This window comes from Myripristis murdjan, chromosome 13 (assembly GCF_902150065.1).
Source record: "Myripristis murdjan chromosome 13, fMyrMur1.1, whole genome shotgun sequence".
NCBI classification, from domain to species: domain Eukaryota; kingdom Metazoa; phylum Chordata; class Actinopteri; order Holocentriformes; family Holocentridae; genus Myripristis; species Myripristis murdjan.
In genome coordinates this window covers 11,519,453-11,535,597 of record NC_043992.1, presented here as the reverse complement: position 1 = coordinate 11,535,597, position 16,145 = coordinate 11,519,453, and the positions used below count along the sequence as shown (strand labels likewise).

The window sequence follows — 16,145 nt, the reverse complement described above, 5'->3', positions numbered from 1 at the left end:
GAGTCTCTCTCAGAATGCATTGGGTGCTAGGCAGAGAGACACCCTGCACATTACATCAGAAAGACAGTCACTCAACTCTCGCATCTGTGGGTAATATTGATTGACAGGTGGATAAGTAAGTCAACTTTATGGTGTGATGAGGAGATATTTTTGATGTATGCTCCACACCACACCAACAGGAAATTCCCGATCAAAGAAAATTTCTAAAGGAAATTCCAAACCAACAGGAAAATTTTCATGTTATTCTGGAAGTAGGCCACAAAAAAAAAAAAAAAATGACGACTGGGAAATTCCTTTTCCAGTTCACCACATAATCTTAGCAGCATTTTATCTTCACCAAGCTGCATGTTGAGCGGAAAAAACACAAGTCTACGAGCAACTGATCTTCTGAATAAAAATGTGCTGGAAAAAAAAAAAAGCTGACGGGCTGCCGTCACAGTGTCAATTTATGCTCAAAGTCAAGACTTTTGTCACTTGCTGATTAGATAAAGTGATTCTTTTGATAAGTTTCCACTTGTGTTACAGACGGTTTTGATCACACACGACCTCTGTTCTGTACACGCTTATTCAAGCATAAAAGTGTCTTTGTCTGTCTATATGCCCCCCTCCCCTTCCTGCTTGTGTGTAAGGGGTGTCATTGTCAGACACACTGTATAAAAGTCCCACTCTTGCTGAGCCAGCAGCATTGCAGGAACGGCAAGAAGCCTTTGCCTCCTCCACATTCTCAAGGGCCAAAAAGCCACAACCATGACTGACATCTCACCGAAGCCAACCAACACGCCAGGTAAACATCCAATTCTACCAGCAAGGCAGTTACACTTATTTCACAACTTATTAATTTTGATCTGAACTTAAAATAATGAATCTTGAAATCAAACAAGGTAGCACTATATTGCCAAATTCCTAAAGCAAACATCCCAAATATCTTACACATTTTCCTCATGCATTCTCTCTCTTGTACTTGTACTCTCTTTTACTTTGATGTTGGAGAACTTTCATTTGTATTACTGACAGTTTAACAAAGTCTGACCCGTGTTCCTTAACGATAACATCACCCACAACACAGATATGCATGATCTGCCTTCCATTGAGAACATTGTGACCTCAGTGGAGGAAACGCCCCAGGCCATTAGCACCAAAGTCACCGGCCAAATCCCAGAGTGGATCAATGGAAGCTTCTTGAGAAACGGTCCTGGAAAGTTTGAGATTGGGAACGACAAGTGAGTACGAGGAACATCTTGAACCGCTGAGGAATTTCAGCTTCGAGAGCATAAAGCTAACTCCCCGCTGTTCTCTCCTCCACGCTCCCTCAGGTTCAATCACTGGTTTGACGGTATGGCTCTCCTGCACCAGTTCAAAATTTCCAAAGGTCAGGTGACTTACAAGAGTCGCTTCCTGTGCAGCGACTGCTACCTGTACAACAAGGAGAACAACCGAATCATGGTGTCAGAGTATGGGACTGTTGCCATGCCGGACCCCTGCAAAAACTTCTTCCAGCGCTTCCTGTCCAGATTTGAAATACCACGTGAGTATCTCATCAATATCTTATCACACCTCTTAACCCTCCTATTCTCTTTGGGGTCAGTCTGATCCCGTTAAATGTTTAATGTCTCTAAATACATGATTAACATCTTTTTTTGCTTCATATTTACTGACCTGAGTAAACATGAAATTCACGATGATATTTTTTCAACATGCTGAACACATTTTGTACGTATCAGTGTTTCTTTGGGGTCAATTTGACCTCAGGCTGTTTTAGCTGTATAAGACATAAAAACATATATCATTTAACATAAATAAAATATCAACATTTTACACACATTTGTTTTAGTTGTTTTGGATGACACTAAGGAACTATAACATGCCAATTATAATCAATCATTTACAATCATTTATAATCAAAAAACTGCTTTAGGGTCTTCATCGAACATGACCACAGCTGTAGTCATGGGAGAACCAGTCCTGGTCATGTGACATTTGGAAGGGAAAAATATGTGTTGCACAAGAACTTTTAAGTATAAGGGGGTGGGGTAAGGTGTGGTGGGGGTTATGTTTTATTTAAAGGGATATTTGGTATAATCATTTTCTGGGGGTTTCAATTCCTGGGGTAAAATTGACCCCAACTGATAAAAGTTTGTAAATTTGAAGGTCACAGAGGAATCAATATTATCAACCTGCCAGTCGTATTGGTGGTTTTGTCATAATGTCTTGTCATTGTTGTGCAGTCAAGCTTTGTACTAAGGAAGAGAATTAGGGCCGCACTTTAAAAAAAAAAATAAATAAAAAAATAAAATTGAAATGATGTGAAAAATCCTTTTTATTCAGCAGCTCATATTCAGCATCTACTTAGATTCAGCATCTACTTAACAATGTATACCAAAAACATCTAAAAACTTTGTATTCTTTTATGAAATTATATTTTTTTATTCCTGTAAAAAATATATATGCCACATGCTTACGCAGGAAGGAACCAACCAGGTTCAACCAAATATATGGTGACATCCACCTGTCAATCAATCTCCTACGTTTAGCAGCACAAAGCTATGATCCACGCCCACTTTTTAATGTTCAAATCACATTAAATATCATTAGGGTTAGATATCATTTTAATCTCTATTTAGCTCATTGTGAGACTAGAATCAGAATTATGACAATAAAACCAGAATTCTTAAATTGAAGTTAATAAGATTAAAGTTAGAATTATTAAAAAAAAAAAAAAAAAAACAAGTCAACAACAAAACAAGTCCAAATTCAGAGAAAAAGTCTGAATTCTGAAAAAAAGTGAGACTTCTGACATTGAAATCAGAATTCAGACATTTATCTCACAATTCTGAGATTAATATCCGAAATCTGTTTTTTCAAATTTCTGTGTGGCCCTGAAGCTGTCCAGTAATACTTAAATAATTTTGAGATTGTGACTTTTTCCTCAGGATGCTGACTTAAAACTCACAGTTTAGAGATTAATCTCAAAGCTCAGTTAAAAAAAATTGTGGCCCTAATGCTCTTCTGTATTCTTCAAAGCCACAGAACATTATTTTAGATTCTGGTGATCACAAGCTTTCCAGAGACTCCAAATGTGTATAAAATGATGCACAAGACATCTATATATTTTCAGTCTGACATAATGCTGCAGCCATAAGACACTGGCATCTTGGATTTGGATATTTCACTCAGAGTAAGTGTGATGCAGCTTCACTGTTTACTTTTACATTTATAGAAGCGACTGAAGTGCAGGAGAGAGGAAACATTACATCTTATGATGATGGTGTGCTTGTGCTGTGTTGTGTAATTAACTCAGTGAGCCCTTCTGTTCCTGCAGGAAACTCAGATAATGCCAGCGTGAGCCTTGTGACCTACAAGGGGGATTATTATGCTTGCACAGAGTCCAACTTCATGTACAGGGTGGACCCTGAGACACTCGAGACCATGAAAAAGGTACAGATAATTATGCAGACACAGAAATTTAGCTGCACCAACAGTGTGAATGACAGCAGTTGGCTTTACTGACCTGGTGCTGTTATATACAGGACAGCTAGGGAAAGTCCTATATAATTGCAGTATGACTTTAAAAAGTATGCTTGAAAGCTAATGTCCAATGAGTACTACACTTTGTTCAATGCAACACTTGGGGGCAGTTTCCCAGACAGGGACTGAGGGAATAATTCATTAATTCACTTTCCACTTCATGGATTGAAATAGATTTATCTATATCGAGATTTAAATGATCGGATTTCTAGGTCAACAATCAGTCCTGAAGTAAACCAAGGTTTAATTTGAAAAGTCAGTGTTGCTCATAAAACCTGGATTGGATCTAGAAAAGATGGGGGTGGGGAGCATGGGGGAAAGGGTGTTGAGCTAATAAGAAAGAAATGACCTGAAATAAATTAAATTAACAAGACATTAGTTAACAAAAAAATTTTACAAGAAAATGACCAAAAAATTTGTTAACATTACCCTGAGTGCAAAAGACCAAAGCAATGATCAGTTCTCATCAAAGGTGTCACTCATACCAAGAAACACATGGACCTGGTGGATTTATCACATTAAATTTAATCAATGACTCCATAGTCCAGAGGTAACTAATGTGAAGTTAATGTGTTTTGGAAAGCCACTTTTTAAGGCCATGATTAACTTTTCTGAATTAAGGCCTAGCCCTGTTTTAATTAAACATCTGTCTGGGAAGCTGCTCCTTAATGTTCTTTCTTGTAGTGATTACCGGTTACATTAAGTGCAAGATAGAAATTACTTTTACTAACAAGCCAAGTTAAGTCTTTTCTTTGCACTGATCCTGATACTGTATTTGTTCCAATCAGGTGGACTGGAGCAAATTTGTTGCTGTGAACGGAAGCACCGCACACCCTCACACTGACCCTGATGGTACAACGTACAACATGGGGAATTCCTACACTATTAAAGGTATAATAAAATGGTTCAGACTATCTGATTATAAGGCAGTGAATTTCAGCACCTCTTTATTAGCAACTAAGTGTGCAGTAAAACAAATGCTAGTCTGTATGAGCCTGATGACCATTACAAATTGTATCTGTGCTGGCAGGAGCGTTCTACAACATCATCAAAGTGCCTCCAACAAAGAAGAAACCCACAGAAACCCTGGAGGGAGCCACAGTGCTCTGCACTATTCCCTCAATAGAGAGGACCAGACCCTCCTACTACCACAGCTTTGGTGAGCAAAACACCTTTCTCCCATAATCAAAGCTTTGACTTTGGAGCCTTCTCATATGAGCCTTATTCACTCTACCTTTGTATTTTACAAAATTATGGTTTGTAATGATTTTCCCCCATAATAATAATGTAACTGTCATAATATGGTAGACAATTGGAGTATTCATTCAGGTTTTGGAATTGAAATTAATTTGATTGCCTCATCCCATTACAGCGATGACAGAGAACTATCTGGTGTTCATTGAAATTCCCATCAAGCTGGACCTGTTGAAAATCGTGACAGGCAGACTGAGAGGGACGTCCATCAGTGATGGTGTCTACTGGGATTCCAACCTTGACACTATCTTCTATGTGATTCACAAACAGACAGGGAAGGTGAGACTCTGGCACAAAGGCCTTGTTCAGACTGCAGTTTTGTTTCTCAAATCAGATCTTTACGACAGACTGTCCACACTGTTATTTACAAGTCAGCAGGTCAGTGTCCATACATCACCAACCCATCTTCATGGGCTACTGTGGTAGCAGGGTCTGTCCATGGACTGTTGTTTTCTGTTATCCTCCAAACCACTCTACTAGTAGTAGCATAGATTCTGTTCAGGCACTCTAATGCAGTTCCTTCGCTCCGGATGTGGTTTGCATCTGATTTGCAGATGTCCAGACTTTCTAAAATCAATCTGGACACAATCTGGATACACAAAAAATGGATTTGGACTGGTAGCCTGAACAAGGCCAAAATGCACCCACTCTGGCCTACTTCAGACCTGAACCTCACACCAGAGAATCAGGGCAGCAAGCATTCTGTTCAGTTCGGTGCTAGTCTATGGCTATGCCTTTCATAAATTTCTGGACCCTTCAACAGACTTTGGTTTAAAGAAAAGGACTATTGTGCAAACAACTATTGTATCTTTTTACCATGTTTATGAAACTGGCTCATGTCCTTCTCTTCTATGGTCTGTCCCAGGTAAGTGCAACCAAGTACCGTGCCAAGCCAATGACAACCTTCCACCAGATCAATGCCTATGAGGAGGGCAACTTCTTGATAATGGATCTGTGTGCTTCAGACAATGGCGAGACCATTAATAACTACATGATTCAGAACCTTCGCAAGTCTGGAGAAGCACTTAACGAGGTCAGTAAAGCCCTTCATCTTTGAGGAACCAATTGAATAACTTTATTGACACTTCCATTGTAAAAAAAAAAAAAAAAGCAAGCACCTGGCTGTTCAGTGGAGCTTGGTCCTTGCTGCCATGCAAAGTTGCCTAGCATAGTTTAAGCTACAGATACAGCATATCCTTTCTATCTACATATGTAGATAACTGATTAATTCAGTCTATGCAGCCATGTGAATAGATTGAGTGTGGATACAAAACACACAATTTTATTGCCATCTTTCTTTCAAGTACAGGTAAATATTATTTACCTGTATGCAGCCAAAAATACATAACAATCAGCTGCTGGGTGACTTCAAAACCATGCTATACTTCAAGTGGAGATTTTGATTAGTAGCTGCTCATACAATTGAACAACAGTTGGTTTGATTGGGCTAAGGCTGAAATGCTGTGTTTTATTGACATCAGGTGTACAACAAAATGTGCAAAATGTTCCCGAGGCGTTTTGTCCTGCCACTCAATGTGAACGATGACACACCCTGTGATCAGAACCTGAACACCCGGCCCAACAGCACAGCCACTGCTGTTAAGATTGCCAATGAGGTAGGCAGCCATAAATCATCAATCAATGCATAGCGGGAAAAATACTCTGTGTATCAAGGAGGCTGCGAACAGCAGCAATAGGCCTCAGTTGTTAGTCCAGTTCTTGAGGGAAAAAGACATCTTCCCTTACAAATGACTGACTGCCTAAAAGCAGAGAAGGCAACCTAAGACTTTGGTTGATTAAAAGATAAGATGTACAGACTGGATCATCTGTCATGTATCATGAGTTATGACCTTTTGCCGTTTTATAGGTCTGTCAATGGGTTATGTGATGCACATTTTTCACATTATACAAGCTGTCAAATCACATTGTTTACATTTAATACATTCAATATGTGCACATTTTTATTTTATAATGTCCCAGTAATTTCACAGGTGTACTTTATTTTTTTAGTATGTTATGTTTTTTTTTGTTTGTTTTTTTTACTTTTGACTATAATGTAATTCATGATATTTCATACTTTTCAATCATACATGTCTATGTGATGCTTTTTTGAAGTATGGTAATTGTGTTCGATGCCACCATATTCTCTATTCTTCTTCATGCTCTATGCACAATTATCTACTCACCCCTATGTCAGCTGAAACACCCGTGCGACTTGTATGTCCACATAAAACACAGTGAGCTACCTGGCACAGCTTGTCAGTCTTCTCCAAAGGAATTCACTTACAGTTGAATCAAAGTCAACTGGACTGTTTTGTAGATTGCTGAAGACATTTCACATGTCATCCAAGAATCTTCTTCAGTTCTGAGGTCCAGTCATGAACTGAGCAAGTCTTTTGGATGAGAAGTGAAATGTCTTCAAGAATCTACAAAACAGTCCAGTTGACCTCGATTCAACTCTATCTGGATGACCATGAACTGGGTGGCTGAAAACCTACTCAGACATCTCCAAAGGAACTGATGTAGAAAGAAACGGGTTCTTTAGAGTTCCAGAAAAGGCAAAAGGTGACCATGAAAATTATGAAATCATATAACTGGGTCCAAAACTCCTTACTGTGTGTTCTGGGGACATAGCTTGTGTCTTTTGACTGAAATGAAGAAGTAGATCATGAGTCACTTTTCATTTTTAGATTGCTTTGATCATTTCTTCATTCTGTGAGGGATATAAAAAAATTTTTAGTCTCTTTACAGCCTGTCTTCCCCTCCATACAGGTGCACTGCACCCATGAAGACCTCCATGGGGAGGATCTCTACAAATATGGAGGTCTAGAGTTCCCTCAAATCAACTATGCCAAGTACAACACACGCCCTTACCGCTACTTCTATGGCTGTGGCTTCAGACACCTGGTAGGAGACACACTGATCAAGATGGACCTTGAAGGAAAACACATGATGGTGGGTCTAGTTCAGTTTCTCATTTCCACACAGATGTTTCCAGTTGTTTTAGCATTGCAACAGTGAGATATTTTACCATGGTGACATTTATATCAAGATCAAGATACTTTATTAATCCATAAAGGAAATTGATATATCACAGCAGCAGCATTCACACAGACAGACACAAAAAAGACACAGCAACCCATAAAATATACAATTAAATAAACAACTATTAAATGGAACAGATTCAAATAATAAAAAAAAAAAAAAAAAAGAAAAAAAAGAAAAAAAAAAACCCTCTAGTGAGGTAGAACAACTTATTGGTCATTAAAAAGCCTTATGGCCGCGGGCAGAAAAGACTTCCTGTACCTCTCTGTCTTGCATCTCGGCAGGATCAGCCTGTCACTGTGTGTACTCTTCCTAAAAACCTCAAGTGCATGGAGTGGGTGACTGTCGTTGCTCATGATGGAATGCATCTTTCTAAGCATCCTCACACCAGCTACCTGTTCAACCCCTTCCAGAGTGATGCCAATGATGTTCCCGGCTTTTCTGATCAGCTTATTTAGTCTGTTCCTATCAGCTGTATGAGCACCCTCCCACCAACACACCATACCAAAAAACACAGCACTGGCCACAACAGAGTTAAAAAAGGAGCACAGCAGCAGTTTACAGATGTTAAAAAAGCGTAGCCTTCTAAAAGTACAGTCTGCTCTGGCCTTTTTTGTAGACTGCTTCCATGTGATTACTCCAGTTCAGCTTATTGTCCAACTGCAGTCCCAGGTATTTGTAGCAGGGAACCTGTTCGACCTTAGTCCCCTGTATGAGGACAGGTTTTTTTTTTCCTGAAGTCAAAGACCATTTTTCTGGTCTTAGTGATGTTCAACAGGAGATGTTTTTTTTTTTACTCCAATCAACTAATTCACTGATTGTGTAAAACACTGCGCTGCATGTGACAGGCAGCTGCACCACCAGCGCCATATTCTACAAGAGATGTTTTGTGTTTTTTCCAGTATAAGATGCTTGTGAAAGGCATAGGAGGATTAAACCATAAACATAAGAAATATGATCTACCATCGCTGATCAAACATTAAAATATATCTTTTTTAAAATAATTCATGACTTGTGCAATAATTTTTATAGTGTTTTTATTATGGTGATCTTTTGGCATGTATTATGTATGTATCAAGGCATTTATGGCATTTATGAGTCCAAGACAAATTTCCCTGAGTGGGACAATAAAGTTTATCGTATGTACATAATGTTCTTATACGTTTTTAGAAAAGATTTTTCCTGATTTTCACTTTTTTCTGGTAATATTTTTCTTTCTTTCTTCTTTTCTTTTTTCTTCCAATAAGCTCTTACTAATTTGCTAATCGCCTTTTTCCCATGTTCCCCTGTTGTGTAAAAGAAATCAAATGAATTTCCTGAGGTTTCAGAGGGCTGAATTGTTAATTAACACCATACTTGAATACAGACAAATCGTGGTGAGATTAAACCAGCAAGAAGAAAATGTTTAAGTGATCCTTCACACATTTTCCGCATTGTAACAAATTCTAGTGAATTCAATTCAAGTGAAATTACACTTGGTCCCTCAAGGACCCCTGACGGTCCCCGAACCTCACTTTGAAAACCACTGATTTGTAACACTGAGTAACTCTTTCCTCAAAGGTGTGGGAGGAACCTGGTTTTTATCCCTCTGAACCAGTCTTCATCCCCTCCCCTGATGCCACTGAGGAAGACGATGGTGTCCTCATGTCCGTGGTCATTACTCCAGATAAGGTCTGTCATGTTTATTTGAAGCTCCTGGTAAAAAAAACAAGCAAACAAACAAACAAAAAAAACTTCTAACAAGGAGTCTTTTATCTTGTACTCCTTAAATACTACAGGTCACAATTTTACTCTCAACTTTAAAGATAAAAGTTTTTATTTTGATTGTGAAGTTCCATATTAATCAATCAATTCCGTATCAATTTGGTGATTTCCTGACATGTACATCTTTCAGTGCTATACCCACATTTCTCATTTAAATTAGAACTGACCCCAATGATCTCACCTTCTGGACTTCTTAAAATCTGTCCGGGGTAACCATTATAATTTTTTTTTTTCATTTTATTTATTTTTTTTTATTCTGTTTTATTTTTGTGTTTGTAATGTGTCTGTTTAGTTATGTTTTTGTACTAGAATACATTTTTGTACTTGTAACAAAGAATAATGTTCCAGTTCAGATGCAGTACGGTAGGCTAATCAGTGCTGCTTTCTGGAACTTGATTAGTTTTCTCAGAAGCAGAAATGCTTTCAACACAAATCCTACATCTGAGAGTTATTCTACAGCCCACAATGTCTGAGCCACAGACATTGTCTGCTGTTAGACAGGAGAGAGGTTTGCAATACAGTCTTTTGTCCATCAGGGTCAGTCCTGATGGACAAAAGAGAGAAGAATATATGGTAGTCAGTTGGGAAAAATGCTATAACATGTTCACTACATTTACCAGTAACCGGACTGTTGCAGTCATTGTTACACGACCCAAATATTTCTAATTATAAGCCAAGGTGAATCCCATGGTTGTAAAATGATGCCAATTTCAGATTTAAATATATATATATATATATATATATATATATATATATATATATATATCATTTACAGATCTGATTCTTTGGAAAAGCCCTATTGACCAATCTAAATTTTACTCTGTGTAGCACAGTTTTAGTGCTCTATGCTGCCCCCTGGAGGTGACCTCACATATTCTTGGAGGTGGAATATTTGGTTATTTAAGTGTTTTGCCTGTTTTGTCTTTCTAGGACAAGAGTGCATTCCTCCTGGTTTTAGATGCCAAGAGCTTCCAGGAGCTGGGCAGGGCTGAGGTGCCTGTTAACATTCCCTATGGTTTCCATGGGACGTTCAACGCCACTGCACATGTAGAGGGGTAGATTGGGGTATATTATAAAAAAGTGGTTAAAAAGCAGACCAGTAATTTCATAATTTAAAAGAACACATAACCTTTTGATAAAAAAAAGTTAATAAATAGCCCAATGATAAAAATATTGACATAGCTCATGGATAAAAAGGTTAAAATGATCCAAAATGTTAGCCGTCTCAGTGGTCAACTTGAACACAACCAGGTGCTCTCTGTCTCTTTCTAATAATCTCAGGTTAGTAAATATTCCTCATTATCCACATTCTGTACCGGAGTCTGAGTTAAGCACTTAGTCTGTCCCAGCTGTATGGTTTAGTTGAGCCAAATGAGTTTTTCATGGAGGAAGATTTTAATTAAGAGTCAGCTGAGATTTGTGAGCAGGCTTGCGAAAGCTGGTGCTATTGTAGGTTGCAAGCCACACCGGTATAGTCGAGGATTCAAAGGAAAGGTGGAAGTATTTGTCTTACTTTGTCATTATTAATATTCATGTATCGAACAAACTGTGCTGTAGCTGATTCTTGAGTTATTTTGTTAGGCTGAGTAAAGCTATTAACCAACATGGTGCACGTGTAAGGAGGTATAAAATTTATAAGTTTTGGTGAACTTGTGACTACAAAGAAAACAAATTACTTGTTAATAGAAATACTGTTTAATGTATACATTTTCTGATTTAATTTTATGTGCTGGAGCAAGAGTTAACTTGGTTTGTTGACCTAATATAGATGACAAAGCACTGAAAGAGAAACTGGAAACCCTGGATAAATGATGGAAACACTGTTGGAATGCAACACAAGATGTTTCAAAGAGGCTTAGGCTATATAGTTATTAGTTACTGTTGAACGGGTTTTCACCTGGAAAAAGAAAAATAGACTCATTCAGCCAAAGTGTTTTGTACAGAATTAATATTGGTGTATGTGTTTTGTTTGTTTGTTTGTTTATTTGTTTGTTGTTATAAAAAAGAATAAACTCAGTCGTCAACCAGAACACAACTATGTGCTCTCTGCCTCTTTCTCCTAAAGTTAGCCAGGGGAGCAACACGACAGATGTGTGAACAGGAAACAGACAGGACCGGAAAACAGCTGAACAATGAATTTTCAATGGTAAGCTAGGATATACAGTATGTACATATTGTATTGTGACATTTTTTAACTTCTTATGTTAACATTTATTTAACCAGGTTAGTTCCGTTGACATTAACATCTCTTTTACAAGAAAGACCTGGCCAAGAGGGGCAGCAGTACATACACTATATTACCAAAAGTATTCGCTCACCCATTCAAATGATCAGAATCAGGTGTCCTAATCACTTGGCCTGGCCACAGGTGTATAAAATCAAGCACTCAGGCATGCAGACTGTGAAACAAGACATTTGTGAAAGAATGGGCCGCTCTCAGGAGCTCAGTGAATTCCAGCGTGGAACTGTCATAGGATGCCACCTGTGCAACAAATCCAGTCGTGAAATTTCCTCGCTCCTAAATATTCCACAGTCAACTGTCAGCTCTATTATAACAAAATGGAAGCGTTTGGGAACAACAGCAACTCAGCCATGAAGTGGTAGGCCACGTAAAGTGACGGAGAGGGGTCAGCGGATGCTGAAGCGCATAGTGCAAAGAGGTCGCCGACTTTCTGCACAGTCAATTGCTACAGAGCTACAAACTTCATGTGACCTTCAGATTAGCCCAAGTACAGTACGCAGAGAGCTTCATGGAATGGGTTTCCATGGCCGATCAGCTGCAGCCAAGCCACACATCACCAAGTGCAATGCAAAGCGTCGGATGCAATGGTGTAAAGCACGCCGCCACTGGCCTCTAGAGCAGTGGAGACGCGTTCTCTGGAGTGATGAATCACACTTTTCCATCTGGCAATCTGATGGACGAGTCTGGGTTTGGAGGTTGCCAGGAGAACGGTACATTTCAGACTGCATTGTGCCGACTGTGAAATTTGGTGGAGGAGGAATTATGGTGTGGGGTTGTTTTTCAGGAGCTGGGCTTGGCCCCTTAGTTCCAGTGAAAGGAACTTTGAATGCTTCAGGATACCAAAACATTTTGGACAATTCCATGCTCCCAACCTTGTGGGAACAGTTTGGAGCGGGCCCCTTCCTCTTCCAACATGACTGTGCACCAGTGCACAAAGCAAGGTCCATAAAGACATGGATGACAGAGTCTGGTGTGGATGAACTTGACTGGCCTGCACAGAGTCCTGACCTGAACCCGATAGAACACCTTTGGGATGAATTAGAGCGGAGACTGAGAGCCAGGCCTTCTCGACCAACATCAGTGTGTGACCTCACCAATGCGCTTTTGGAAGAATGGTCAAAAATTCCTATAAACACTCTCCTCAACCTTGTGGACAGTCTTCCCAGAAGAGTTGAAGCTGTAATAGCTGCAAAAGGTGGACCGACATCATATTGAACTCTATGGGTTAGGAATGGGATGGCACTTCAGTTCATAGTATGAGTAAAGGCAGGTGAGCGAATACTTTTGGTAATATAGTGTAGCTCGGACACAACTTAAAAACTCACAAGACGGCACCAAACAAATACTGCAAAGCATCACAAGGACAAGCAGTAAAAAATACAACTACAATAACATTTACAGTTGTTGATAGACTCTGCTTCCCACCACTGTACAACTGCTTCAAATTCAGTGAGATTGACTAGATCCTGAAATTTTGTCTTCACCTGCAGGCTATTCCAGGTAGAGGGTGCAAAAAATATAAAAACCTTCTTGCCTTACTAACACCAAGCTTTAGGAGCAGTTATAGGTACAATGTCCTGTGACTTTTCCAGGACAGATAAATAACAAGAGTGGCCTTATAGGTAAAAACAAATCAATACCTAAGCCGACGTGCAGAAAAAGATGGCCAGTACAGTATAGCACAGCACATAATGATGTGTTAGGCTTTTACAGTTTGCAATGAATCTGAAAGATTGATGATACCAGGTATCCAACATAAGCAGACAATGACCTGCATTCATATACAACAGATCAAAAACAGAGTGTAGCTTCAACAAGTCTTTGTCTAGCATCAATGGGAAAAAAAGATTTGTTTCTAAAATAAAATGTAATTGAAACTTTTTTAACAAGTTTTTATTTGTGAGGTTTAAACAAAAGGTGGTCATCAATCAAAAATCCCAAGTATTTGTAAGTAGAAACAGCCTCTAATTGTTATTTTTTCTCTCATTTAAAAAAAGCTTTGATAAGTCAATAAACAGTGCATAGAACAAGCAGAAAGCAGGAAAGACTTTTCCTGAAGCCTGACTAATAATTGAATAGTACTGTATGAGTCTATATATAGTCCTTAACCTGCTCACTAACGATTCCAACACTTTGGCTATAAGGCTGAAAGTTTAGACATTGGCCGATAGTTATTCAGCACTATTTAATAATGGCAGAATACATGCAGCCTCCAGACCTTTGAATTATCATTCATTACCAATTAATGACTGTAATGTTTATAATTTGCTCACTGGGTCGACGCCCATTGCACACACGTCTGGCCAGGAATGGGGTCTCCTCTCTCTGTGGTCCTTATCAAGATTACTTCCACTTTTTCCCAGTTCAGTTGGGTTTTCTTGGGAGTTTTTTGTTGTGAACAAGTGGGTATGCAAAGCCCTTGGAGACTGTTAACAGCAATACTGGGCTCTAAATAAATTTGAATTTGAACTTGAACTTCAAAGAGAGATTAAAAAGAAGTTTCAGATCTTCAGTTATAAAATCTGCTGATTCAGACCAGCCAAGTTTTTAGGGTTTGGCTGCTTAAAGGCTTTGTGAACCTCAGCAACCAAAAATAGGCAAGAAAAATTTTTCAGTGTAAATTTATATTTTAAAAATACATTGTGACTAAAACAAAATACACACTGTCTGTCAACATATATCAATTTATTTTAAAGTTAATAAATTCATTGCACATTGTATGGCACATGCCACTTTTACAGTAATAACTTTTGATAATAAATTATTATGAATAAGTTGAAGGGCAGCTGACACACAGTACCAAAATATGAAAAGTGAACCTACTTCTTGTATTTCTTTGTGAAATATACACTACATGTAAGAATCATTTTACCAAGTATGTGACAGTCGGTGTCCACGCTTAGCCCTGTAATTGATCAGAAATAAGAGCTAACGTACGCCTCAGGTGATCTTTTTTCTCTTTCAGATGGCACTCAAGGCTTCGGGCCTCCATCAAAATGCCTTCCAGCTCATTCACCTGGGAGACATCTGCCGTAGCTCTCTCACTGCAAGAAACAAAAACACTGCAATGAATGTACTGTATCTACAAAATGAGTCTTAAACGACAAATAGAAAAATGCATCATGACAACAATAAAGCACTAATATAAGATATGTTTTCTTAATCTGACACAGAATAACATGCATGAGGTTAAGGAGATCTGCAAATGTCATAATTCTTGCAACGAGTTTGCAGCAATTTAGCCTGGAAAAACTGGCATTTGGTAACACATGATTCACTATAACATGTAATATTGAAAAATAGTGATAAATGTTACTGATTTGCAACCACTGATCTCAGCTGAGCTTCAGCCCGATGTTGACATAATTCAGTCGTAACCAACAATTTTAAAGAATTGGGCCCAAATATGAATGTCAGGAACAACGAACAGGCATGTTTACCAGTGACACACCAGTGAAAAGTCTAGCATGTCAGAATTTGGGATAGTTTTCTGCCTGATGTGACAACTCCTACAACTTGTTTCTTGGCAATGACCAATGACTGGCTCACACATGTAAACATGGTGAAGAGAGTGTGAGGAATGCTGCTGTTGCTGCTGTCAGGTGCAACACCGACCCAGAGGAAACAACATTCCTGCCTGTTTGATGTTTTTCCGAGAGGGAATACCTCGATAACCAAGTGCAGTTTTTTCTTGTTTTGCTGATCTTGGGACTCTTCTGGGTGTCAGCCTATAGGCAGTAGGTGTGTTGCTCCCAGCAAATAACACAACACAGTACCAGACTAATAGCACGGCATCCAATAGGAGGCTCCAAAAATAGTGGATACAGAGTGCGGAAGAAAGGAAATATGTCCACCAAACGGACAAGGCACGTTCCACAACGAGAGTGAATCTGGGATTGGCTTTCACCCAGAGGTGAGCACTCAGGGAGAGGATGAGGATGAAGAATGCTGCGCTCAACAGCGACAGGTAGGTGCTGGCAGGTCAAATTCTTTCCTGGGACAAAACATTATGTCACCATCTTAGGAAATTAAAACTCACTGCTTTGTCAGGGAGGAGGGGCCAACTTTGAATGCTGTGTTTACGAACCACAACCAACAAATCCTACTGATTCTGCCTCAACTGATTAAAAGACAATAAAGCTACCACAGTACTAGCAACACCACTGGGAATATCACCAAAGCTGTTTCTTACCAGTATCTGTCTCCCACAGCTGCTTGTGGGATGCATGACAGGCTTCTCTCATGATTGATCAAATTTCTATAGCCACTTCAAGGCAGCAGAGCAGGTTTGTCACTCCATGTTTTGAGGAAAGTG

At 39.0% G+C, this 16,145-nt stretch overlaps 1 protein-coding gene across 1 annotated transcript; it reads left to right on the top strand.

Annotated features, from left to right (window-relative positions):
* The first annotated feature begins 1,068 nt into the window (after positions 1-1,068).
* bco2b (beta-carotene oxygenase 2b) lies at positions 1,069-10,647 on the top strand. The gene is made up of 11 exons (XM_030067520.1): positions 1,069-1,220; positions 1,314-1,525; positions 3,320-3,435; positions 4,314-4,416; positions 4,556-4,684; positions 4,898-5,058; positions 5,645-5,812; positions 6,261-6,395; positions 7,552-7,734; positions 9,385-9,495; positions 10,519-10,647. The coding sequence occupies exons 1-11, from the start codon at positions 1,069-1,071 to the stop codon at positions 10,645-10,647; spliced, it is 1,599 nt and encodes a 532-aa protein (XP_029923380.1).
* The last annotated feature ends 5,498 nt before the right edge of the window (positions 10,648-16,145 follow it).

What these genes read in the sequence shown, in the direction of transcription:
- bco2b (XM_030067520.1), top strand. Translation starts at nt 1,069, where the DNA reads ATGCATGATCTGCCTTCCATTGAGAACATTGTGACCTCAGTGGAGGAA. An exon ending in CACTCGAGACCATGAAAAAG is followed by an intron (nt 3,436 to 4,313) that starts GTACAGATAATT and finishes TGTTCCAATCAG; the next exon opens with GTGGACTGGAGCAAATTTGT. An exon ending in CTGGAGAAGCACTTAACGAG is followed by an intron (nt 5,813 to 6,260) that starts GTCAGTAAAGCC and finishes TATTGACATCAG; the next exon opens with GTGTACAACAAAATGTGCAA.